General features: G+C 43.3%; 1 protein-coding gene across 8 annotated transcripts in view; it reads right to left on the minus strand.

The window, feature by feature from the left end:
- ALK (ALK receptor tyrosine kinase) overlaps nt 1-24,339 on the minus strand; it is a 731,445-nt gene that overhangs the window by 418,827 nt on the left and 288,279 nt on the right. The window contains exon 1 of one of the 8 annotated variants that reach the window (XM_061624975.1): nt 18,589-18,618. The exons of 6 other annotated variants lie outside the window; for them this stretch is intronic. Coding sequence is in view for 1 of the 2 variants with exons in the window: in XM_061624974.1 (XP_061480958.1) it covers nt 17,844-17,875 (32 nt within the window). In the remaining variant the exon portion in view is untranslated. Of the gene's footprint in view, nt 1-17,843; nt 18,559-18,588; nt 18,619-24,339 lie in introns of those variants that run through there. One more of the 8 variants, XM_061624974.1, reaches the window with a different exon arrangement.

Here is a 24,339-nt window from a genome sequence, read left to right on the forward strand (position 1 = left end):
TGTTCTCAGTAGCTAACACACAGCCTCCCCTTTCATGCTGATTGGCTCCTAAGGATGCCTGTTGTAGTGGAGTGTGGACAGAGACAAGATGGGGAGCAAGGGTGCCGAGGGAAAGTGGGAAGGGGGTGTGGATGTGAGGGGACATGGTGTGACTAACATGAAGGGACCCTGTATTTCTGAATTTACCACTATACTACTGCGGTGCTGGCTTGAAAATCTCCCTCCACCTTTATGATATCATTTGTGCCCCACAAAAGGTGAGGTCTGCCACTTTCCAGGGACAGATGAATTTGACAACATTTTCAGTGAATGAATTTGACAACATTTTCAGGGAACTATATGAAACAAGGCAGAGGGGGATTAAGTTTTTCTTCTTAAACAAGCAACAACAAAGGTTGTTGCTTTGTATCTTATATTCACTAATAGGCAAAAACCCTTGCGGTTTAAGAACATACCTATAGCCCACAGATATTTCTATCAAACTTCAAAAAGCAGGGAAATTAGGCAGCTACAGTGAATGCACCAGGGGAGCAGGAGACCTGACCTGAGATATTGGACTGCCCTACAAATTTATAAAAATGCAAACACAATTTGGGTTGGTCTTTCACAGTCCAATTCACTTCCTGTGTAGCTTGGAAGAATTTGGTAATGTGCCTCTGAGCATATGGTGAGTGGTGGCAATACCTGCCATCTCTAAAGATGGAGAATGACATTTTTGTATGTTTCTTGGTGTTCTTACTTTGCTTCATTTCTGTGTTACTACTGTTTCTATAGAAAATCTAATTTAGAACATTGTATTTCTCTCATTATTCATCCAAGACACTTTTGTCAAATTTATTTTTTATTAATTTCAAAGCCTTTTTATTGGTCAGTGTCATATGATGGTGAAGACAGCCTTTTGTGTTTCAAATTGGAGGTTATGTTCTATTTCTATTTTGGGTGCATTAACAGTTGAATCTGAAACTGCAGTTTGATGGAAAATCAGACTGATTACAATATGTTGCTACTTCAGCAATGACTCTAGCTATTGGAAAAAAGAGGATGCATGTTTTCAGCCTGCTATGTTTAAACCTCTTCATTTAAGGCAAGGTGGGCACGGTCAATTAAAAACATACAGCACACCTTCAATTATGCTAGAATATATTTCACCTCCCACTGTTATCTTGTGCAAACTGAGACACTCCTGAGGTCCACTGGAAACAATTCTGCAGAATAGTCAGTGCCATTATTCCACAATTATTTTTGGAGTTTTTTTAGTGTAGATTTTGCAAAGTGTTGTTGTACTTCACATATTTACAGAAACAGAAGTAAAAGAATGATTTCCTATAGAAAACTTCACTAAAATTGCAAAGTAAATCAGACATATTTAAAGTGACCATCTGAACTATATCAACTGTCTTAATAATGTTGCTTTCTTAAGTTTCCTCTTAATATTCACAAGCTTTGCCAGAGCATTTGCTCCGAGTTAGAATGGCAATCAGAAAGGGAAACTCAGGAACAGAAGTTCCTTATCTCAAAGCATCTCAACCAGTTGGGTGCTGCTTGTAATAGTAATTATGATGACACCTAATGATGATAATGACTGTCTGAATAGGCTACAACCTATCCCTTTTTCTAACATTCTAATCTCAGGGCTAACAGCTGGTATAGCACAGTGGGGAGGAGAGCCTGGGTGGGAGTTACATGCCCTGCCATCTGTGCAGCCGTGGGCAAGTTGCATAGTCCCAAGGAGTCCAGTTGTCCCCCAGCTGGCAGTTGCGGTCAAGGATGGGGCTGGCTTGTGCAGCTGTGGCAAGCTGAGCAGGCCCTAGCCAGCTGGGGAGGACTATCCTCAGTGGGAGGCACTGGTATACCCCCTCTGAATACCGCTTACCATGAAAACCTTGTTCGTGGGTAGCCATAAGTCGGGATCGACTTGAAGGCAGTCCATTTCCATTTCCAATCTCAGGGCAGTGTATGGAAAGAGGAAGGGATGTGCTGACATTAAAAGGGAAAAATAAACAATTCTTTTGAAATCTAAGATCTGTAACTTTCCTCCCACATGTCCCTGGAGATGGTCATCTTACCTATCTGTGACACATAGCTACAGTAAATTCCTAAATCTGGAGTAAACAGCCTTTGCTTTATGATTCTTCATGTCATAAATTATGTCTTGCATGGACACTGATGTTTGGTCAAAGGAAATCTAATCCCTGAAGAGATCAATAAACTTAACAGTAGGGAATTTCTTTTTGTCATGTTTCTTATTGCCAGTTAACAATACTTGTCTTATTGCATTTTTCTGGAATAAGCCTGATATTCAACTCAATGTCAGAAACTTCCAATAGCATCTATTATAAACCACCCTATTCAGATCTTATACGTTCAGGTCTGTGGCTTCCTTTATGGAATCAATCAATTTCTTGTTTGGCCCTCCACTTTTTCTACTCTCTTCTGTTTTTCCCAGCAGTATTGTCTTTTCTAGTGAATCATGTCTTCTCATTATGTGTCCAAAGTATGATAACCTCAGCTTCATCATTTTAGCTTCCAATGATAGTTCTAGATTAATTTGTTCTATTACCCAGTTTATTTGTCTTTTTCGCAGTCCATGGTATGTGCAAAGTGCTCCTCCAACACCACATTTCAAATGAGTTGATTTTTCTCTTTTCTGCTTTTTTCACTGTCCAACTTTTATTTTTATTTATTTATTTATTATTTAATTTATATCCCGCCCTTCCTCCCAGCAGGAGCCCAGGGCGGCAAACAAAAGCAGTAAAAACACTTTAAAACATCATAAAAACAGACCTTAAAATACATTAAAACAAAAGAACTTTAAAAACATTCTTTAAAAAAGCTTTAAAAACAACTTAAATAAAAAGGGTTAAAAAGCCTATTGTTTAGGGGGGGAATATATTTTTTTCTTTAAAAAAAACATATTAAAAGCAATTCCAACACAGATGCAGCCTGGGATAGGTCTTAACTTAAAAGGCTTGTTGAAAGAGGAAAGTCTTCAATAGGCACCAAAAAGATAACAAAGATGGTGCCTGCCCAATATTTAAGGGGAGGGAATTCCACAGGGTAGGTGCTGCCACACTAAAGGTCCGTTTCCTATATTGTGCAGAATGAACTTCCTGATAAGATGGAATCTGCAGGAGGCCCTCACCTGCAGAGCGCAGTGATTGACTGGGTATATAAGGGGTGATCTTTCAGGTATTCTCGTCCCAAGCTGTATAGGGCTTTGTACACCAGGACTAGAACCATGAACTTGGCCCGGTAGCAAATGGGCAGCCAGTGCAATTCTTTCAGCAGTGGGGTGACATGTCTCATCGCCTGCACCAGCTGCAACTTCCAGACCAACCTCAAGGGCATTACAGTAATCCAGCCTGGAGGGTACCAGTGCGTGGACAACAGTGGTCAGGCTATCACGGTCCAGAAACGGCTGCAGCTGTCTTATCAGCCAAAGTTGGTAAAAGGCACTCCTTTCACATCCATACATAGAGATCAGGAATACCATGGTCTCAATGATCCTGACTTTAGTGTTCAGTGATACATCTTTCCATTTGAGGACCTTTTCTAGTTCTCTCATAGCTGCCCTCCCCAGGGGCGTCACTACCGGGGTGCAGAGGGTGCGGCCCGCACCCGGGTGTCACCATGAGGGGGGTGACACCCAGAGCCGCCCCGCACCGTTGCCTGGCAAGGCTGCTCCAACTCCTCGGAGGCGTGCGTGCGGGCTGGCGGGCGAGCATGGGAGCAGCGTCGGCGGGGCGAGTGAGACGCGCCGGCGTTCCCAGGCCTTCTCCAGCTGGGTGCCCCTCCGGTGCGCGCCCTCCCAGGGGCATGGGTGGGGTGGCTGGGTTCGAGTGCGCGCAAGCCCAGCCACCTCATCCATGCCCCTGGGAGGGTGCGCACCGGAGGTCTGCACCCCCCGCTAGTGACGCCGCTGCCCTCCCCAGTCTTAGCCTTCTTCTGATTTCTTGACTGTTGTCTCCACTTTGGTTAATGACTGTGCCAAGGTATTGATACTCCTTGACAAGTTCAATGTCCTCATTGTCAACTTCAAAGTTACATAAATCTTCTGTCGTCATTACTTTAGTCTTCTTGACATTCAGCTGTAGTCCTGCTTTTGTGCTTTCCTCTTTAGCTTTCATCAGCATTCATTTCAGATCGTTACTGGTTTCTGCTAGTAGTATGGTATTGTCTGCATATCTTAAATTATTGATATTTCTCCCTCCAGTTTTCACACCTCCTTCCTCTTGGTCCAATCCTGCTTTCCGTATATGTTCTGTGTATAGATTAAACAAATAGGATGATAAAATACACCCCTGTCTCACACCCTTTCTGATTGGGAACCAATCAGTTTCTCCATATTCTGTCCTTACAGCAGCCTCTTGTCCAGAGTATAGGTTGCGCATCAGGGCGATCAGATGCTGTGGCAGCCCCATTACTTTTAAAGCATTCCATAGTTTTTCATGATCTACACAGTCAAAGACTTTGCTGTAATCTATAAAGCACAGGGTGATTTCCTTCTGAAATTCCTTGGTCTGTTCCATTATCCAGCGTATGTTTGCAATATGATCTCTGGTAACTCTTCCCTTTCTAAATCCAGCTTGAACATCTGGCACTTCTTGCTCCATATATGGTAAGAGCCTTTGCTTTAGAATCTTCAGCATTACTTTACTTGCATGGGATATTAAGACAATTGTTCTATAATTACTGCATTCCCTGGGATCCCCTTTCTTTGGAATTGGGATATATATTGAACACTTCCAGTCTGTGGGCCATTGTTTTCTTTTCCATATTTGTTGACAGATTTTTCTCAAAATTTGGACAGATTAAGTCTCAGTAACCTGTAGCAACTCTATTGGTATGCCATCTGTTCCTGGTGATTTGTTTCTTCCAAGTATTTTAAGAGCAGCTTTCACCTCACATTCTAAAATTTCTGGTTCTTCATCGTATGGTTCCTCCATGAATGAATCTGTCATCCTTGTATCTCTTTTATAGAGTTCTTCAGTGTATTATTTCCATCTTCCTTTTATTTTATCTCTGTCAGTCATTGTGTTCCCCTGTTGATTATTCTTGGCTTGAATTTCTCCTTAATTTCTCTAATCTTTTGGAATCGGGCTCTTGTTCTTTCCTTTTTGTTGTCCTCTTCTATTTCTATACAATAACTATTGTAATCGTACTAGTCGCTGTATTGTTGCATTTAGGGTTCTGACCGTGTTTCTATCTCCTTTTGCTTTTGCTTTCCTTCTCTCTTTAACCATTTTAAGAGTTTCTTCAGTCATCCATTGAGGTCTTTCTCTCTTTTTAACTAGAGGTATTGTCTTTTTGCATTCTTCCCTGATAATGTCCCTGACTTCACTCCATAGTTCTTCTGGTTCTCTGTCAACTAAGTTGAAAGCCTCAAATCTGTTCTTTATTTGATCTTTATATTCTTCTGGGATGTTATTTAAATTGTATTTTGGCATTATGATTGCTTTGTTGTTCTTCGTTAGCTTTACTCTGATCTTCGATACTACCAGTTCATGATCTGTTACCGCAGTCTGCTCCTGGTCTTGTTTCCACAGAAAGTATGGAACTTCTCCATCTTCTTCTACCAATTCTATAATCAATTTGATTCCTATATTGACCATTCGATGATGTCTACATGTACAGTCGTCTTTTCAGTTGCTCAAAAAATGTGTTTGCAAGAAACAAATTATTGGCTTCACAGAATTCAATAGTCTTTCTCCTGCTTCATTTCTATCTCCTAAGCCCCATTTCCCCACAATTCCTGGTTCTTCTCTGTTCCCTACTTTTGCATTCCAGTCCCCCATGATTATCAGCACATCTTGTTTTGGTGTGTGATCAATTTCTTCCTGTACTTCTGCATAAAATCTTTTCAATCTTTCCTATATATATTATTATTATTTATTATGTTATTTTATATATATAAATAAAACAAAACATATATAGTATCCCCTATTCTGTGTTCAATTGATTTTAAGTTTGTTAATATTCGATGGGAATAAGATGAAGTTTATTATTTGGTTCTTGAAAACAGCTCTTGACTTTTTAATTAAATGCCAAAGTCTATTATGCCTGACTATAGAATGCATTTAATGTCTGGCATATAATTTTGGCTTGCAAATTGCTGACCTGTATTAAGTACAGTAAATTCTCCACAGTAAATAACATCCATACATTTACCAAGATACAATATCAAATACATTCATTTGGAGGCATTTATAGATCTCTGCCTGGTGGTTTTAATATGCAATTTGGATAGTTCATCAATGAAAATGTCTATGTTTTCACACTGCAGGATTAAATTGCCTGTGTTATCTCTTGCATCAGCATGGATGGCATACAACTCCTATGGCTGTTGCTGAGTTATGTTGGGAAAGTGGTATAGAATATGGTTAGAGAATGTTTTTATAAACTTTAGGTTTAAGTCATAGCATCATTAGGCTGGAAGAAACTACAAAGGTATCTAGTTCCCCTTGCTGCCTAAACACAGAATCCTTCAAAATGAAAATAAAATGTATATACTGTCCACTCATGCAGGTGAGTACAGTGGGAAAGGGGAATCAGCAAAAACCATATTTCCTCACCTCTGTGAGGAGTGTTCTGCTCACAGAAAGTTAAGATCCAAACAGCTGTGTTTTCAGTGAGCAGCATCTCACTGGATGGGGTTGCACTCCCCCTGAAGGAGCAGGTTCGTAGTTTGGGAGTTCTTTTAGAACCATCCCTGTCATTGGAGGCTCAGGTAGTCTCGGTGGCACGGAGTGCTTTTTACCAACTTCGGCTGGTGGCCCAGCTATGCCACTATCTGGACAGGGAGAACCTTGCTTCAGTTGTCCATGCTCTAGTGACCTCTAAATTAGATTACTGCAATGCACTCTACGCGGGGCTGCCTTTGAAAACGGCTCGGAAACTGCAGCTCGTGCAAAATGCAGCGGCCAGACTGATTACTGGGACCAGACAGTCCGAACATATAACACCGATTCTGGCCCGCTTGCACTGGTTGCCTATATGTTTCCGGGCTCGATTCAAGGTGCTGGTCTTAACCTATAAAGCCTTGCACGGCATGGGACCACAATACCTGAGGCAGCGCCTCTCCCGATATGAAACTACCTGTACACTACGCTCAGCATCGAAGGCCCTCCTCCGGGTGCCTACTCAGAGAGAAGCCCGGAAGATGACGACAAGAAAAAGGGCCTTCTCAGTGGTGGCCCCCGAACTATGGAATACTCTTCCTGATGAGATACGCCTGGCGCCAACATTACTATCTTTCCGGCGCCAGATAAAAACCTTCCTATTCTCCCAGGCATTTTTAGCATTTTAACTTTTAGCATTTTCAGCATTTTAGCATTCTAACATTCCTGCATTTTAGTATTTAATATGCATTTAATATGTGTTTAATTATGTCTTAACTTTTGTATAATCAACTTATTTTAATTGATGATATGTGATTTTTGATTGTATGTTACTGGTTTTGTTTGTTGTGAACCGCCCAGAGAGCTTCGGCTATGGGGCGGTATATAAATTTAATAAATAAAATAAATAATAAATAAATAAATATCCACCAGGTGAAAGACATGTAGTTCCTGATACTTTGAGCATGATCCATCACCACATGAGTCCAGTCTACCTAGCATGGCTGAATTGGCATAGGTCCTCATCTCCCACTTCTTTGTGTGTATACAAGACCAGATGTGCACCAGTTTGACCCATTATTAGAAACAATAGGTTCGTGTGCACCTTGAATATTCCCAAGGATATTTGTCATTGGAAACTCGGCTTGGCTTACGTGAATGTATAATTCACACTGGGCAAGGAATGTGGTGAACTGGTCACTCTGGCCACCATAACGGGAAGGTAGCCCCACAGGGGACTTGCCTGTGACCGGCGCTGTGGCTGGCAGCGGCGCACCTCTCTGGGCGATCAGAGCTCGGAGATTCTGGTTCTTGAGTTGCGGGTTCTGAGTTATGACTCGGAGATTCTGGACCTCGGCATACAAGGTCTTGACGGTTAGTGGGAGTCCCCCTTCTGCGCTGCTGCTTGCTTCCATGCTGTCAGTCATGGGAGCATCAGTGAAGAGGGATGGTGGCTGAGTCAAGCTATCCTGCCCAGAGCCCGACACAGGGAACCAAGGCAAGACTGGCGATAATTCTTGCTTTATTAGAGTCATGGTTACATCAAAAGCCGTGTGTTTCATAGACCTAACTAGGCTGGCTCACTATTGATGCTAACTATGCTAACTAAGCATTCTCTGCAGCATGTGGAGTAAGTTGATTCAGCACCTCAACCAGGGGGGCGCTGCCTTAAGTAGGGAAGGTCTTTGCCCGTAATCTCCGACTCCTGTGTGGTTCCACCCTCTGACTATCCCGCTTCTCACATCATCTCACAAGGGGGGGCAAGCCTCCGACAGCTCATAGGACAGTAGAGGTTCGCTAGGTGCCGGCTTGACTTCAGGAGGTGGGGAGCAAGTTGGCGGGAAAACGTTTGAAGGTCCAGGCGGGGAATCCTGGGGGGGTTGGAGTTGGCGTGCATGCAAGATTGCTCCCCAACAGCTCTGAGAACACGGGCAAGAACTGGGTCATTAGATGATGCAGTGGCAATATTCCTAGCATGGAGGGGTGGTTCCGGTAATGACTCTAACAACAGCACATCCAGCATAGGGGTTTGATCAACCCCAGCAGAAGAGAGAGGAAGGCGACTCAAAGCATCAGCATGGGCAATGCTCCTGCCAGGCCGATGGTGCAACGTGTAATCATACGCGTTCAGGAAAATCGCCCACTGCAACATGCGTGGAGATAACAAGATCAGCCACACAAGACCTTCTCTCGGTCCCACCAGTTCAAGTAGCTAGGCTGGTGCGGACCAGAGAGAGGGCATTTTTTATCGTGGCTCCCACCCTCTGGAATTCCCTCCCATTCGATCTTCACCATGCCCCCTCCCTGTCAAGTTTCCGCCGGACCTTGAAAACCTGGCTGTTCAGGCAGGCCTATGGGATTTCTGGGGTGGGTTAGTCTTTTGATTGTTGTTATTATCTGGTGTTTAAATTAATTATTGATTACGGTCCTTCTTGGTTTTTATATTGTATTTTACTGTATTTGTACGTCGCCTAGAGTGGCCGTTCATTCGGCCAGATAGGCGACTCAAAAATAAAAATTTATTATTATTATTATTATTATATTTGAGGCGTCTGCTGGTTAGGGGCAAACAATCCCAATAACAGCTTGTGGTCAGCAGCAATAGTGAATGGTGGGTCATAGACATAGTCATGGAATTTTTTTACGCTAGCCATAATAGCCAGGGCCTCCTTATCAATTTGGGCATAATTCCGTTCTGTTGAAGACATTGTTCTGGAGTAGAAAGCGATAGGCACCTCACGGGAGTCAAGTTGGTGGCTCAGGACAGCTCCAATACCATATGGAGATGTATCACATGGGAGAATCAAGGGCTTTCATTCATCATAGTGCACCAAGACACTGTCAGACAATAACAGGTGTTTTACATCACAGAAAGCCTTATCATGTCAGGCTGTCCACTGCCATGCAGCATGCTTGTCAAGAAGGTGATGCAATGGTTCTGCCACTGTAGCCTTATGTTTCAAGAAGGCATGATAGAAATTCAAGAGTCCCAAGAAGGCTTGGAGTTCCTGTTTATTATGGGGCACTGGAGCTTCATGAATTGCTTTAAATTTCTCTGGGGTAGGCCAAATGCCAGCGGCATCAATACTGTAGCCAAGAAATTCAATTTGGGAAACACCAAATACACATTTCTCATGCTTGACCCAGAGACCAGCAACAGTAAAACGGTGCAGTATATCATGCACCTGTGAGGCAATGTCAGCAATGGAGTTGCCGGCAACCAAGACAAATACGGTATGGCACCTGGTACTCCTTTGAGAATATCTTCCATTAAGCTCTGAAAAATTCCAGGGGCCACTGAAACACCAAACTGGAGGTGTTAATGCTCCACGATGAGCGGTGATAGTCTGAGCATCAGCAGTAATATCATCCATCCACAGTTTCTGATAGGCATGGGCCAGGTCAAACTTCGCAAAAACTTTTCCTTGTAAAAGTGATGCCAAACAATGACTCACCACTAGGTTTGGATATGGATGCTGATGCAGGGCTTTATTGACAGTGCACTTGTAGTCACCACAAATGCAGATGTCGCCATTGGCCTTCAATGGAGTGACAATGGGTGTCTCCCATGTAGGGTGTATCACTGGCTCCAAGATGCCTTGCTCTATGAAGCAACTGATATTTGCATAGTGGGAAGAGATCCCATGGAAGCTAATAGATGCTCCCCCCCCCAATGTAAACAGCAAGCATAGGGGCCTTTGATTGGGACTACAGTGGGTGACAAAGGATTAAAGACCCCTAACCCCACCCACTAGGTTTCCTATCTGATTCAGGTTCCCTGCCACCTGGATATAAGAAAAATATTGTAACATAATGTCACTGAGCCACTGAGTCAATGTCACTGAGTTATGGTCTAGGCTAAATAGGGAATAAATGATGCAATAAAGAAAGGAAAGTGTGGTTTTACTGTGCTAATTTTCTAAAAAAAACCACAAAAAACTCCAGAGGATAAGAATTAAAATTAGAGAGTCTTCATCAACGTTCTGAGCTAATCATATTTAATTTAATTATCATACAGGTGATTTTTTTTGCCTGCTGAGATCATTTACATAACAGTTGTACTAATATTTGCAAATTGCAGCCAGTTAAAAATCACCTGAATGTATAATGTCTAAACAACTATACTTTTTGAATATGATTAACCATTAGTGTGTAACACAAAGGAAAAACAAGCCATAATCAAAGTGGGAAAACCATATAATCTCCATTTCTAAAACCTAAAAACTTAAAGTGGAATAATGAGTTGATACATGATGCTGATAACATTAAAACTTTAACCCTGTACAAGATGGAGAAGAAATACCTGCTGAGGTCTGGGCCAAATTCAGAACATAGCTGCATCGCTTTTCAGAAATATAATGTCAAAAAAAAGGTCAAAGGAAAGGGACAAAAATAATATATGTTAGGAATAGGTCCACTAACTAATATAAGAGGGATATGTATTTTAAAAATCCCTCCTAATGCATTGAGCATTATGAGCAATTCAGTAAAAGGTTATGAGAAAAAGCTTCAAGACATCTGCAAGGTATCAATTTACATTTCTAAAACCTGATTGTTTTTAAAATGACATCATACATAATTTGTTAAGGTGCCTTGAGAGCCCAACTTTCTGATGTCTGTGGATTCAAATATAATGCTTAAGTCAAAGTTAAAATTTATGAGGGCTAATAATTGATATAAAATGGAGATTTAATCTCAAATTTCCCAAAGTAGAAAGACATTTTGGCTTCAGTCCACTGCATCCAGAAACACAGCTGTATTCAGCATACTGGCTCCATGCTGCTATACATTTATGGCTCAGATTGTAAGTATGTTTTACTCAAAAGTAAGCAAGAGTAATAATGATTTAGAAATTATTCTTTGGATTCAGCCTTCCAAGGGTGAATGGAACTGGCTATACAGCCAAAGAGCTGCAGTCGTCAGATTAATTGTTCTTTCCTATGTGAATGTTGCCTCCCCCCAGCCCTGGAGTACTGCAGCCTAGTTCATATTGGAAGGAAGCAGTTAATTTGCTTTGCTTACATGGTTCTTCCATCTAGACCAGGTGTTGAGAGTCTTTGGCCTTCCTGATGTTGCTGCACTACAACTGTCTCTGGCCATTGGCCATGCTTGCTGGGGCTGATGGGAGTGGTAGTGCAGCAACATCTGGAGGGCCAAAGGTTCCCCACACCTGGTCTAGACATTGCCAGAGTAGTAGGAAGAAGCTAACGGAAATGAAGCCTACACTGCTCCAGAAATCTATTAATTGGCCTTAGACACCAGAAAAGATGAGGAGACTCACAGGCGTCCTACCACTACTGCCTTCTAAAAGTGCATAAAATAGTCGATCAGTTTATTTGTTTGTTTGTTTATTTAATATTCCACCCTTCTGCTCAAAGGATCCCAGGGCAGCACTAAAGGATTGAAACATATAAATCAGGGATGGGGAACCTGTGGCCTTTCAGATATTGTCAGACTCCAATTCCATCAGCCCCAGCCAGCACAGTCACTGGACAGGGATGATAGAAGGTATTCTCCAACAGGTTTGCCACTGCAGTATAAAGGCAAAGCAGAGTGGGGGTGATTGGGAAGTGACAACTCCACTCTGACTGTCAGTCAAAGTTTAGTCTAAGCACAACAAAAACTGAGCAGGTATTAAGGTAAGTAGTGCAGGGGCCAGTGATGGAGTAGTATAGCAGACTTGCATCCAGTGCTACATTGTCTGCACCCCAAGTGGAATTATCACGCACTCTTACATCCAGCTGCTTTAAATATTGGTAATCATTGGCCATAGATAGCAACAACAGCTGCTGGTTATGACAGACACCTCTTTAAATCATGTTGGAAAAAATGGGTTTACGTTAACCCATCCAGGGAGAAAAAGGGGATGTTCCTTAAAAAGAAAAAAGATAAAATGATATGGCATTATAGAAAATACCTGTGTACCATAATAACATTTCGCCTATTTCCACAAAACCCCATGCAACAATGTGGCTGAGAATAGGACTCAAGGGCGTTATATTGTCTGCATTAGGCCTGGCAGTTAATTCAGCCTCTGCTTTATAAACAAACCCCACAAGCCAAGAAATGGCTTTCAGGCAATTAGTAAAGAGTTAACAAGCTGGAAAGGTTACCGGAGTATAATCCAATGTGTTTGAATACAGAGAGAGAGAGAGAGAGAGAGAGAGATTTGAAGGAATTAAAATATCCCTCATGGGAAAGGTAACCTGATACAGCTGTTAACATATTAACTGTGGAACAGACGGCACATCATGCAGAGCCCTATGCCGACATGGGAAGTTTGAGGCCAGTTATGCCAATGATAATCAGCCACTGAGAAATCTGTGGAGGGGAAAAAATTGGCAGGATAGAGGACACATCTGGAAATGCCTCTTCCCTATTATAACTAATCTGTTAATATATAGTAGGTATAGGAAACTGTTTTCAACCCAAAGGTCACATTCCCTCATGGTTATCCTTCTGAGGGCCACATGGCAGTGGTAGATGGGGCCAGAGGTGAAAGTGGGCAGAGCAATGGATGTGACTCATCAGCAGGCTGCATTTCAGTCATGCAAAATCCAGATGTTTCCACACATATATTCTATACACATATCTGTCTCCTCCACCCAGACAAGCATTATTTCATTTCAAAGACACATTCCAGCCACACAAAAGTACTCAAGGAAGAAGCAAGTGCTTCTAAGGGATCATTTCCCTCTCCCTCAGACAATGGCACCCTCTTTCCTTGAGGTTCTTATTCTCCATGATTCATCCTAGCAGCAGGGAGCAGCTCTCACTTCCCTGAAGGCCTCATTCACCAATCTCTCAGCCTCTCTTGGCTTTTTCAGGAAAGTCACCATGTCCTCCAAGCAATGAACTTGTTCCCTAAGGGGCAGGAGCTCATTCCACTGAGCACATTCCCATGACTTCTGTACAGCAGGCAGAAAAATAAACTAAAATAAGAAAAACTAATTTTATTCTCCAACTATCTAAGAACAAATTGGGAGGCTTCTGTCATAGACAGAGAGACAGACAGAGATGTGTGGGGAAAAGTAAAAAAGGGATCACTTTCACTTCCTTTTCAGAAGAGGAGATATTTTGATCTATTGTACTTATTGGAATGTAACACCATTAAACCCAGTGGAACTTACTTTTGCATAGACCTGCATGGGATTGGGAATTCTAATCTGACATAGACATGGTGAAAACTGAAGAGTGGTGGTCTTTATTCTGTATCTTTATTCTGTAATCTAAAACTCTTTTTGCATTCAGATGAATCCTGAAGTGGGGTTCCTCAGATGGGCTTTTTAACTTGCTAGAAGTGAAATGGAATCTCTACAAGGCAGAATGAGTTAAAGGAGAGATGGGACATTGTAGCACCTCACCAATTCTGATTTTAAAAAAATCTGCAGCCAAGCATCAGCTAAATCAAATGTAATGTCCCTAAACTTACCATAATTCCATAACACCAAGGTAGAGGGCAGAGCTTGGAAAAGTTACTTTTTTGAACTATAACTCCCATCAGCCCATTCCAGTGGCCATGCTGGCTGGGGCTGATGGGAGTTGTAGTTCAAAAAAGTAACTTTTCCAAGCTCTGATGGGGGAACATAAAACGACACCTGAGGGGGGAGGGGGCACTATTGTGATCCATCTTGAATTAGAAGTTTAGTTCACACCACCCCAAAATTGCCCCAATATATATTCTTTTAAAAAAATTAAGAGTGTCCAGCACTAAAGCCCCTGAATGTAATTGCCTGCAATGTGGAAGGCTTTATCCACTTTGGAGATAGATCTACTTCTGTCAAAAGGGGGTGGAGTTATAAGCATTTTAAAATTTCCCAACATTGTATTGGGGGTGGGATGTAGTGCAGCATTGGGAGCAGAGCTTGGAAGGTTACTTTTAAAAAGTAATAAATTACAGTTACATGGCCAAAAAAGTAGTAATTACAGTTACAATTACAATGGCTCTGAAAGTAACTGATTACTTTACTTTTTCTCAAAAGTAATCACTACAATTACATTTCAGTTACTTTTTTAAAAAATGCCTACAAGGTGCTGGCCTTGGCTGCTGCACATCTAAGTAGCCTAAAACAACATTAAAAATAAACACACACATACAGAGGTAGTAGAATAATACTTTTTATCAGAGCTTGGAAAAGTTACTTTTTTGAACTACAACTCCCATCAGCCCAATCCAGTGGCCATGCTGGCTGGGGCTGATGGGAGTTGTAGTTTAAAAAAGTAACTTTTCCAAGCTCTGCTTTTTATCCATAAGATAGCAATGGTGGTCTCTCCACTGGTAAGGGAGGTGGGGAGGGAGGCAGAGGCCACTACTCAGACCTTTGCATGTCAATCCAAGTGCAAACCCCCTCCCCCCCACTCAGCCAGCCAGCATAATCTCTCTCACTCAACCACCTCCCGGACCCTGCCCTGCCACCAACTAAGGGACACTCACCCAAGCAAACATTTTCCCCTGAGATGCAAAAAAGTTAAAATACTGCAAATGCAGCACAGTAGCCAGAGAGGGTGGTGAAGGCCACTTTGTGTGCCAAGTGCAAACACACCCACAGACACGTCATCTTTCACCTCCACAGTTCTTTATCTCCATTCTGCTTCTGCCTCCTTCTCCTCCTTTATCCATGTTCTTGCCCTCTGGCTCCTTTTCCCCTCCACTCCATTTTTTAAAATTGTTTTCTCCACTCCACCCCGTCTCACTCTCCACCTCCTCCCTTGTCGCCTCCTACCCACCCACAGATCATGACAATAATGAAAGTTAAAGAGGAAAGCACAAAAGCAGGACGACAGCTGAACGTCAAGAAGACTAAAATAATGACAACAAAAGATTTATGTAACTTTAAAGTTGACAATGAGGACTTTGAACTTGTCAAGGGTTATCAATACCTTAGCACAGCCATTAACCAAAATGGAGACAATAGTCAAGAAATTAGAAGGCAAGGACTCGGGAGCGCAGCTATGAGAGAACTAGAAAAGGTCCTCAAATGCAAAGATGTATCACTGAACACTAAAGTCAGGATCATTCAGACCATGATATTCCCAATCTCTATGTATGGATGTAAAAGTTGGACAGTGAAAAAAGTGGATAAGAGAAAAATCAACTCATTTGAAATGTGGTGTTGGAGGAGAACTTTGTGCATACTATGGACTGTGAAAAAGACAAATAATTGGGTGTCAGAACAAATTTAACCAGAACTGTCACTAAAAGCTAAAATGATGAAACTGAGGTTATCATACTTTGGACACATCATGAGAATGTTGGAAGTGGGGAAAGAGCAACTCCTGTTTTGTTCTTTTGTTTGTGTTCCAGAAGGGAGATAGACCTAGGGTCCTCCAGATGGATAGGCTTGTTTACCTTTACCTGTGATGCTCTGACTGACTTCCTTCTGTCGCTAGACTGTTAAGTCTTTAGGGAAGCTTACCTGCCCATCCTCCTTCTGCCCTTTCCACTTCCTTCCTTCTCTGTCTCTGCTCTCTGTCCTAGCATGGGGCTAACTCCCGCACCTGGGTGTTACACCTCCAACTTAGCTAGTTAGTTAGAACTAGGCATGCCTTTCTATCTACTATGTATTTCTATAAATAAACTAGCTTTTCTTATTTTACTAAGTCTCAAGTCTCAGTGATGCTGATGCAGGGTAAAAGCCTGCTTTCTTAGGTAAACGCACACACACACTGGCACACTTGCATTTCAAAATCTGCTGTTACTCTGCTGCTGCTGCTGTGTTGTTTTAAACTAAATTAAGCACACAAACACACACAGAGCAACAGAGGAGACATGATTCACTGGAAAAGACAATAATGCTGGGAAAAACAGAAGGGAATAGAAAAGGCCAAACAAGAGATGGATTGATTCCAAAGGAAGCCACAGACCTGAACTTACAAGAACTGAACTGGGTGGTTCATGAAAGATGCTATTGGAGGGCTCTGATTCATAGGGTTGCCATAAGTCAAAATAGACTTGAAGGCACATAACAACAATGGTTTGCAACAGGAGTAAACATTCAGTTGTACATGGTAATACTGGAATGTACCTCAGCCAGTGCAGATCATAATTCTTGGATGGCTCTTGTTTCTGCCTATCTGTACTTGTCATCAGAAGAAAGTTGCTTGATGTCTAGACCCACTGTTGTTGCCACCTTTATGGACTGCACTGTGGAATTTTGGCTTCATAACTGCACTGATTTTTCCCCACCACCACCCTGATCACAAACAAGGGCTGCTAGCTGTTTCTATAACCAGTTTTGATTCTTATATTCAAGGACATAACAGTCAAAATGTATGATGTTTCTGCATTAGATAGGCAGCCTAAATGAAAATTAACTCTGTGTGTGAGGACATGCATGCATGCATATGTACAGCCAATGTGTCATATTTGTTCTTTTTTATAGTTTAAATTTAGGACCAATTTCTTGGGGTTATGGAGGGGTGAAGAGTGTTGTGAACTTTTGATCCTCTTCATGCAACCCAATTGTCTTTTGCTACTATTTAAAAATCAATATACAGATGGGGGGGGGGAGAGGCATTTAAAATATTTTGAATAAGCAACAAATACAGAATATTTTCCAGGCCAACCCCATGAGCTGATGGCACAAGCTCCCTGGCCTAAGCATCTTCACTTCTGCCTTCCCCTCACTTCCTGCATAGTAGGCATCCAGATATATTTGCAGAAGTGATAGTGCTCTAAGATATGTAGAACTCATTTATTATATGTGAGTTACATTTACACACTCGTTTCTGAATTGGTTTTGATGAAGCAAAGGAACAGAATGTAATCTGGAGATCCCGTCCAACAACTCTGTAATACATTCTTCTTAGCTTCACCTTGAAAAGAATATTTGCATTTCCAATATATTTTTTGGCTACTACATGAAGGCACTTTCAGACTGCCACTAGTTTTGGGTGGGACTCAGTCACATACCAGCAAACTCAGGTTATACAATTGTAGTTGATGAGCGGGTCTTGCGCCACAAACCTTCCACTGAATATCAGATTTTTTTGCAATGAGAAAAGTAACAGGAAAATGCACTGGAAAGGGACAAGGCTTGTTTTGATGCAATGTCATCAAATCTCCCTGCAAACAAATCAGGTTGAATGTTAAATAAACAAATCTTCTGGAAGTTCCCTGAGTCTTTTTTGCACATATTTTGTTAATATTGCTCTATTTCATATATATATTTGTATACTTTTTTTTTCTTATGTACTATCATAATTTCTACCAATACAATTACTTACTGTTGTAGTATTGACTTTGTCTGTTCTTGCATAATTTGGGGACCCTTTCCTCTGTGCTGAGGGGAGAGGCAACGAGATGCAGGGAGGGGAGAGGCAACGAGAAGCAGGGTGGGGAGAGGCAACAACGACACCCAGGGGGGAGAGAGGCAACAACAGGCACGGGGAAGAGGCAACGACACGCAGGGAGGACAGAGGCAACGACAGGCACGGGGAAGAGGCAACGACACCCAGGGAGGAGAGAGGCAACGACAGGCACGGGGAAGAGGCAACGACACCCAGGGAGGAGAGAGGCAACGACACCCAGGAAGAGAGGCAACGACACCCAGGAAGAGAGGCAACGACACCCAGGAAGAGAGGCAACAAGAGGCAACGACACACAGGGAGGAGAGAGGCAACGACACCCAGGAAGAGAGGCAACGACACCCAGGAAGAGAGGCAACGACACCCAGGAAGAGAGGCAACAAGAGGCAACGACACACAGGGAGGAGAGAGGCAACAACAGGCGCGGGGAAGAGGCAATGACACGCAGGGAGGAGAGAGGCAATGACATGCAGGGAAGGAAGAAGCAACAACACGCACGTGGGGAGAGGCAACGACAAGCGCGGGGGAGAGGCAGCGACAAGCAGGGAGGGGAGAGGCAGCCAGCGATAGGCACCAGAGGAGAGGAGGAGGCAGGCAGGAAGGGGCAGCAGGACAAGCGGTGGAGGCGAATGCATGCGCACGCACACACACCATCGCCACTCACCTCAGTTCTTCACCTCCATTCTGCTTCTGTAGTCTGGCTCTCCACGTGTGAGGCACATTCTTTTGGCCACCAATCACAGGAGCAGACTTCCCCTCCCCCCAAGTAACGGTAAATGGAACATTGGAAATGTTACAGTTACAGCTGAAAAGTAATTAAGTTACCACTCGTTCTGTTACAAGCAAATGTAACGAAATTACCCTCTCGTTACGCAAAAATGTAGTGAATTACAAGTAACTCGTTATTTTTAACGAGTTACTTCCAAGCTCTGGTTGGAAGAAACAAAGCCTACAAAAATCATGGACCAAACCTAATCTTGTGGTCAGTCTCAGACCCCACTCATCACTGAAAGAACTGGGCATGTTTAGCCTTCAGAAGAGAAAACCAAGAAGAGATATGATAGCACTCTTCAAGTACTTGAAAGGTCATCACACAGAGGAGGGCCAGAATCTCTTCTCGATCTTTCCAGAGTGCAGGACAAGGAATAATGGGCTCAAGTTGCAGGAAGCCAGATTTCAAATGAACATCAGGAAAAACTTCCTAACTATTAGAGTGGTATGACAATGGAAGCAATTACCTAGGGAAGTGGTGGGCTCTCCAACATTGGAGGCATTCATGAGGCAGCTGAGCAGGCACCTGCCAGGTATGCTTTAAGATGGATTCCTGCATTGAGTGGGGGGGTTGGACTCGATGGCCTTATAGGCCCCTTCCAACTCTACTATTCTATGATTGGCTGTTGCTTTACCACATTTTCCCCTGATGGAACACATCCCTCAACAGAAATCAAACTCTCGCCACTGAGGAGCTGCCTCAGCTTGTTTCTTCGTCGCTCACCCAGGCCGCCCTTCACTGCCACCACCACTGCCCACTCGCTCGCACCCTTCCTCCCCCTACCACATGGCCTCCCATAAACCACAGCTTGTGCAGGCAGCCACCAATTACAACTTGCTCTCTCGCTCTCTCCCATTTGCCATCCAGTCTCCCCCTGTCACTGCTCACTTGCTGTCCTACTTTCTTCTCACTCTCACCTGCCTGCTCACTTTCCCTCACCACCACATGGATCCTTAGAATCATCATGCTGTAGTTTGCAGGACCACCTACCTGTAGCCAAGCAAATTGCAGTGTGATGCATACAAAGCTTACATATCTATTATATACTAGGGGCTCTGCCCCTGCTCGCATTGTTCACCAACCCCATCCACAACCCTGCCCCAACCCTTCACCAAACCCTGTGCCTTAGACCTCACCAACCCTCCCAGACGAACTCATTAAACCAGGGGTGGGGAACTGTTTTTGCTCCCACCCTCTGGGCCAACTTTAAGAAGTGGGTGGGGCAACCCCAATGCCAATCACATGACAACTGTAATGTCACATGACTGACACTTGTCAAAGTTGGCCTATAGGGTGGGAGCAAAAAAGGATCTCCATTGCTGGTCTAATGAGTGAGTTTGTGGGGTTTAGACCTTGCTAAGCCTCCTCCCCCACTTCCCCCCTCTCCTTTAGAGCTGGCTAAGGGACCCCCACTTTCCCCTCCTCTTTAGAGCTGGCTAAAGACCCCCCTGCTTTCCCCCCTACCCTTGACAGCTGGCTAAATCCCCCCTTTCTCCTCCCTCCCCTTTAGAGCTGGCTATAGGTCCTGTAGGGGGAATTCACTAGAAGACTATTGTATCAAGGAGATAGCATGATATGTGCCAATTATTCCTTCATGGCTTACTCTCTATGAGAGCCTAGCAGGCCAGGCCCTTTTAGAGATAGCAAGCTTTTTTGGCTTAAGTCTCTGCTTTCTTAAAGGTGGTTATCTGCTGAGGATCCACACATGACCATCATCATGGGTTTGATTGGTGGGGTTACTGCTGAGAATCAGCACATTACTATCATCACAGGTGTCACTGATAAGGTTGTTGATGCTGCAAATGAAGCTTTAGGTATGTAACTCCCCAAGATTTTGCAAAAGTGAACTTTGAGACAGACCTTGGAGTAGTGCCATCAGCTGGGGGCTCTCCAAATATTAATAAAATCTTTTCCACCTGCCTGTGTGTTCACTGCCCCCCTCTGATTCCCTCCTGCCCTTTAGAGCTGGTTAAGCCCCCCCACATTCCCCCACCCTTTAGAGCTGGCTAACTCCTCCCACTTTTCCCCTGCCATTTAGAGCTGGCTAAGCCATGACCCCCCCGCTTTCTCCCCTACCTTTCAGAGCTGGCTAAGCTGCCCCCCCAGCTTTCTCCACTGCCTTTTTAGACCAGCCTGAATGTTCCTCCATGGCTTGCCTGAGCTGCTCCCTGCTGCCTCCTCTTTCCTTCATTGCTATGATATAGTTCACAGTGCCACCTGTTTGTTGGGCTGCAAACTGCAGCATGACAGATTCAGAGGTTACATTTTTATTTATATAGAGGTGTGTGTGTGTGTGCACGCACGTGCGTGCGTGTGTGTGAAACACTAGCAACCATAACACATGGGCTGCATTTAGCCCTTTGTCCATGGCTTCATAAATCATGATTTACAAAGCCAAGGATGAGTTCTGTGGCCATGCTCTTCTCCCTTACCCCTTTCTCTTTCCTTCCTTGTGTGCTACTTCTGGCACAGGGTAATTCTATGCACACCTACTTAGAAGAAAGTCCCAGCGAGAAAAGAGTTTAGTGAGACTTACGCCCAAGTAATTATGTATAAGATTGCAGCCTATAAGGGTATTCATGCCTTGTCCTCTTGTGTAGCATGCTGGCATGGCCTGCAGTTAACTTCCCTTTCCATTTTTGGAGCAATTTTCTGAAACTGGCTTCTACAAAAATATCACATCTGCCCATATCTCAGTGTAACTGTTGAAAATTTACATGATAAAATTTGCCTTCTGGTATATTGTTTAGCAAGGGGGGGGGAATAAGAGATTGCACTTAGCCTGGGGAAAGATGGACATCAGTGTCTCATGTTTCTCTTTCAGACATGAATGGGAAAAGGGGGGCTTGTATTAGATGAAATAGCTCTACATTAGTTTCCACAGTCAATCTTCCATCTGCCACATGCTGTTTACATTAAGGCTGCAGGATGTGAAAATTCTCAGCCCACACAGTCCCTGGTTCCACACATTTCACAGCACATTAGGAAAATGAAATATCTGAAAGAATGACTGTGCTTTTGGCTGGTAGCTCAGGGCCAGATCCAGTGCCTACTGAAATCCCCTGGCTCCTGTTGCTTTTAACAGGCAATGAAGCAGACCCACAGACTACCAATGTGACAAGCTGTATCTGCATAAATCCCACTGCAGTCAATGAGACTTGCATACGGGCAAGTGGTGCAGGATTCCTACCTTAACAAACAGTTGAAACTTTGGGGTGGTAAGTGATACAAAGTAGCATGGTTGTTTCTTGCATCCACCCTTTCATTTCAGGGTTTTGATAGCTTTGAGTATGCCTTTGGTATAATAAGTTGTGGCAGCAAGACAATTGCCACTGCACCTAGGTGAATAACAGAAAGCCAGCTGGCCGAACCATACATTCTGCACTAGTCCTGCTGAACAGGCACAGGGCCAGGGCACGTTGGAGTCCACAGTGCAAGAAGGCCGCAAGAGTCAAGACCAGAGCTTGGCAAAGTTACTTTTTTGAACTACAACTCCCATCAGCCCAATCCAGTGGCCATGCTGGCTGGGGCTGATGGGAGTTGTAGTTTAAAAAAGTAACTTTTCCAAGCTCTGGTCAAGACATGCAACATCAGTGACTCCTGCCCCAGTTATCAAACATTGTGCAGGTGTATTTTTAGAAATCTTGTACACACTTGCTTGGGAGTGAGACTCATTATAATCAATAGGATTTACTCCCTAAGAAAGTTTGTAGAAGTTGGTAGGCTCAATTTAGCACCTGTGAGGACAGCACAAACAATTTACATACATATTTCTCAAATATCCCTTGGGATGGTTTGTGCATTACGATTTTCATTCAGGTGAGTGTACTTGCACGTGGGAATAATCTGTACCCCAGCTTATGTGCAAATTAGCAATAGTCATGCTTGTCTTGTGGGAGCCATGCTCTGACTAAAAAATGCTGGATGGAAAATATAAAGAACAATGTATTTAATAAAATTAATTAAAATGTCTGCCTTTGTTTTGTCATAGAAAGCCTCTCCCCAAAGCATTATGGACATAACATTTTAAAACTCCATACTGCATCTCTCAGCTTAGTTGCATGCATTGTCTCCTTCCCAATGCCAGATACTACTGAATGCAACTAGACCAAGACATCCGATAGAGGCCTTTAAAAACATTTTTGTTCAAAATATGTATAGCCCCCTCTTCATTATCATAAAGACATCCCAGATCAGGTTGTAACATTAAATCCTTAAAGCACAAACATAATAAAATAAAAATAAATATCAATAAAAATGATAACATTTCATCAGAGCAAATTAGCAGCAGCAACTCATCCAAAGGCCTGGGTAAATAAGTGGGCTTTTAATTGGCACCAAATATACATAATGGTCAGTGTCAGCCTTGTTTGAGAGGTGAGGGAGTTCCACAACTGAAACACTTTTTCTGAGAACGCCCTCTCCTTCATTGGCACATACTGAATTTGAGGATCCTGTGGCATCAGCAAGAGAGCATTACCAGCAGATATTTAAAAACAATGAGCAGGTCCATAAGGGACCAGGTACTCTGCCAAGTATCTAGGTCAGCCTTTCCCAACTAGTGGGCCACCAGATGTTGTTGGACCACAATTCCCATCTTTCCTGACCATTGGCTGAGGCTGATGGAAGTTGTGGTCCAACAACATCTGGTGGCCCACTAGTTGGGAAAGGCTGATCTAGGTCCTAAGCTACAAGTACCTCCAATCTGGCTTGGGAGCTAACAGGCAGACAGTGAAATTCTTTCAACACAGGTGTTATGTATTGCCAGAAGGCTGTCCCATACAATAGCTATGTCACTGCATTCTGCACCAGCTTCAGCCTCCAAGGCACCCCACATAGCATTGCAGTACTCCAGTCTTGAGGTTACCAATACAAGGATCACTGTGGCCAGACTATATCTGCCTAAGAATAGGTATAGTTGGTGTCGGAATTCTATTGAGCTGCGCAGCAGAGTGGAGAGTATTGAGCGAGCTTATGTGTGTGTGTCTGAATCTTTGCTAAGATTCTACCTTCCCTGCAAATTAGTCAGACAGAGACTTTAAGCTGTAAAATTCTGGAAGTACATGCTTGATAGGAAGGAGTTCTATATCTAGCTAACTAGCTATGTTGGAGCAGTCTGCACTGGTCCCAGTGCAGCTCTCATGCTGGTTGAGAGGGAGAGACAAAGGAAAGATATCTGCTTCCCTCTCTTGAGAGAAGAAAGAACTGGGAAGGCGGGAAAGGAACTGGGATCAACATCCTTTGCATATCAGTCTAGCAGGAAGGGGAGAGACGGCAAGGATCAAAGGACAGATATAGCCTGACAACGAAGAGGTCTCCTCCCTAGCTACCCTTTTTAACCCCATGCAGCCTCAACCCACCAAGTTGGAGTTGAACCTCATACATTCCAACACCCCTTCTCAACGAGAACTTGGTTCATTCTACAAGGTGCATCTTGTCTCATTGTTTCTGGTGTCAGACTTTGCCCAATGGTTTGGTCAAAGCATCAGCTGTCATCTCTTCTGTTGGACAGTAGGTCATCTCTAGAAGTCCTTTCTCCCTTATGTCCTTGAGGTAGTGGAACTTCACATCAATGTGCTTCATGCGAGAACTTTGCCCTTCTGATTCCACGAGTCTTATCCAGGCTTGATTGTCCTCAAGTAT

The sequence above is a fragment of the Rhineura floridana genome, chromosome 4 (assembly GCF_030035675.1).
Source record: "Rhineura floridana isolate rRhiFlo1 chromosome 4, rRhiFlo1.hap2, whole genome shotgun sequence".
NCBI lineage: Eukaryota > Metazoa > Chordata > Lepidosauria > Squamata > Rhineuridae > Rhineura > Rhineura floridana.